This window comes from Tasmannia lanceolata, unplaced genomic scaffold (genome assembly GCF_043159265.1).
Source record: "Tasmannia lanceolata isolate RefF3 unplaced genomic scaffold, GAP_Taslan_0.1 ptg000015l, whole genome shotgun sequence".
In the NCBI taxonomy this organism is placed as follows: domain Eukaryota; kingdom Viridiplantae; phylum Streptophyta; class Magnoliopsida; order Canellales; family Winteraceae; genus Tasmannia; species Tasmannia lanceolata.
In genome coordinates this window covers 8447503-8450075 of record NW_027518692.1, presented here as the reverse complement: position 1 = coordinate 8450075, position 2573 = coordinate 8447503, and the positions used below count along the sequence as shown (strand labels likewise).

General features: G+C 51.4%; 1 protein-coding gene across 1 annotated transcript; it reads right to left on the bottom strand.

The window, feature by feature from the left end:
- Positions 1–680: 680 nt before the first annotated feature.
- Positions 681–1694, bottom strand: LOC143891690 (uncharacterized). The gene has a single exon (XM_077396233.1). The coding sequence runs from the start codon at positions 1692–1694 to the stop codon at positions 681–683; it is 1014 nt and encodes a 337-aa protein (XP_077252348.1).
- Between the last annotated feature and the right edge of the window lie 879 nt (positions 1695–2573).

The following is a 2573-nucleotide window of genomic DNA, read 5'->3' as shown; positions in this document are numbered from 1 at the left end:
AAGTTCTGCACGTTTTGCTCTGTGATCTGGGCCAGAGGTTCAGCCTCCACCCACTTGGTGAAATAATCAATGGCCACTACTACGAACACGCGCCTTCCGGAGGCCGGTGGAAAGGGGCCCAAGATGTCCATCCCCCAAACTGCGAAGGGGAGTGGGCTGATGATCGGGGCCATAGACACAGCTGGCTGGTGAATGGTGGGAGAGAACTTCTGGCATCTCTCGCACTTCTTGACGAGGTTCAGTGCGTCTTGTCTTAATGTGGGTCAGTACAGGCCTCTCAACAACACTTTGATCGCCAGGGCCTTGCCCCCTAGATGCTCCCCAGAAATACCTTCGTGCGTCTCTTGTAGGGCGTACGCGGCATTGCTGGGCCGGAGGCACTTTAGGTATGGGAGGGTGTATGACCTTTTGTACAGGTTCTCACCATCGAGGGAAAACCGGGTTGCTCTCTATATCACTTTACGGGCTTCTTTCTTGGCTTCGGGTAGTTTTCCACTACGCAGGTAGTCGATGATCTCGTCCATCCAGCAGGACTCGTGCTCCACCTGCATCACTTCAGCGGCCTTATTTTCGATACTGGATTTCTAGAGAAATTCCATACATATATTTCCGAGAGTTGTGTATCCGGATGCGGCCAGCTTAGACAGCACATCTGCTTTTGTGTTTTCGGTTTTGGGGATTCAGACGACCTCAAAACTTTTGAACTTGCTAGATAACTGGCGGACCTTAGAGAGGTATTTGATCATACACTTGTCGCGGGCCCCATAGATCCCTTGAATCTGGTTTGCAACCAGCTGGGAGTCACAGTACGCTTTCAGTCTTTGGGCGCTGGTCTGGACTGCGAGGTTCATTCTGGCGAGGAGGGCTTCATACTCTGCCTCATTGTTGGATGCACGGAATCCGAATCCCAGGGCATAATCTAAAGTGAAGTTGTCAGGCCCGGTTAGAACCAGACCGACTCCATAGCCACCCTTGTTCGAAGATCCGTCCACGTACACTTCCCAGAGCGGTTCGGAGGTTGATGGATCCTGTCCTACTGGTACGGGGATGATTTCTGTTTCAGTTCCATCTTCTGTTTGCTCCTCAGCTGTGATTACCTTTTCCACAGCTGGGGTTTGGATAATTTCGGGTTCGGTGATCTGCTGGGGGATGGTGCATTCAGCCACGAAATCTGCCAGCACTTGAGCCTTGATTGCTGGTCTTGGCATGTACTGGATATCGAATTCACTCAGCTCCACAGCCCATTTCACGAGTCGTCCTGAGGTGTCCGGCTTATGGAGAACTTGCCTGAGCGGCTGATCAGTCAGGTCCTTTATTGTGTGGGCTTGGAAATACGGCCTCAACTTCCTGGCTGCCATGATCAGGGCGTAGGCCAATTTCTCGACCCCCTGGTACCTGATTTCGGCATCATGCAGGACTTGGCTAACATAGTAGACCGGTTTTTGCTGGCTGTGCTCTTCACGAACTAGGACAGCTGCTAGAGCCATGGGGCTCACGGACAGATACAGGAGTAGCTCCTCGCCCGGTTCCGGCTTTGTTAACAGTGGTGGAGAGGACAAGTACTGCTTCAACTCCTCGAATGCGGCCTGGCACTCCTCTGTCCAGGGCGCAGTCTTAAGTCCTTTGACCTCGTTGAAGAAGGGCAGGCACTTCTCTACAGATTTTGAGATGAAGCTCCCCAGAGCGGCTACCATTCCTGTTAGCCGTTGCACTTCTCTGATGGTTTTTGGTGGATTGAGCTCCACCACGGCCTTGATCTTCTCTGGATTGGCCTCTATCCCTCTTCGGCTTACCATAAACCCTAAGAATTTTCCCGAGCTGACACCGAAAGTGCACTTGGTGGGGTTGAGCTTCATGCCGTGCTCTCTAAGGACTTGGAATGTTTCCCTCAGATCGGACACATGATCCTGTGCATTTCGGCTTTTGACCAGCATATCGTCGACATAGACTTCCATGTTGCAACCGATATGGTTCCGGAAGAGTTTGTTCACGAACCTCTGATACGTGCCCCGGCATTTTTTAGGTCGAAGGGCATGACACGATAACAGTAAGTACCCTGATCCGTCACAAATGAAGTCTTTGGTATGTCCGACTCATATATTCTGATTTGGTTGTATCCGGAGAAGGCGTCCATGAAGCTCAGTAGTTCGTGACCTGCGGTGGCGTCAATGAACTGATCGATTTTCGGGAGCGGGTAGCTGTCCTTGGGACAGGCCTTGTTCAGATTAGTAAAATCAACGCAGGTCCTCCATTTTTCATTTGTCTTCTTTACCAGGACCACGTTTGCCAACCAGTCTGGGTATTGGATTTCTCGAATGAAGTCGGCCTTTAAGAGCCTCTCCACTTCTTCTTTTATCGCCTGCCACCTTTCGAGGGCGAAATGTCTTCTTTTCTGTTTTACCGGCCTGCAGGTTGGGTCAACACCAAGTCTGTGCGTGCTGACCTCTGGGTCTATGCCAGGCATGTCAACGGGAGCCCATGCAAAGACGTCTGCATTGTCCTGAAGAAATTGGGTGAGGCTACGCCGGGTGCTGCTGTTTAGAGAGGAGCCGATCTGAACGACTTTCTCATTA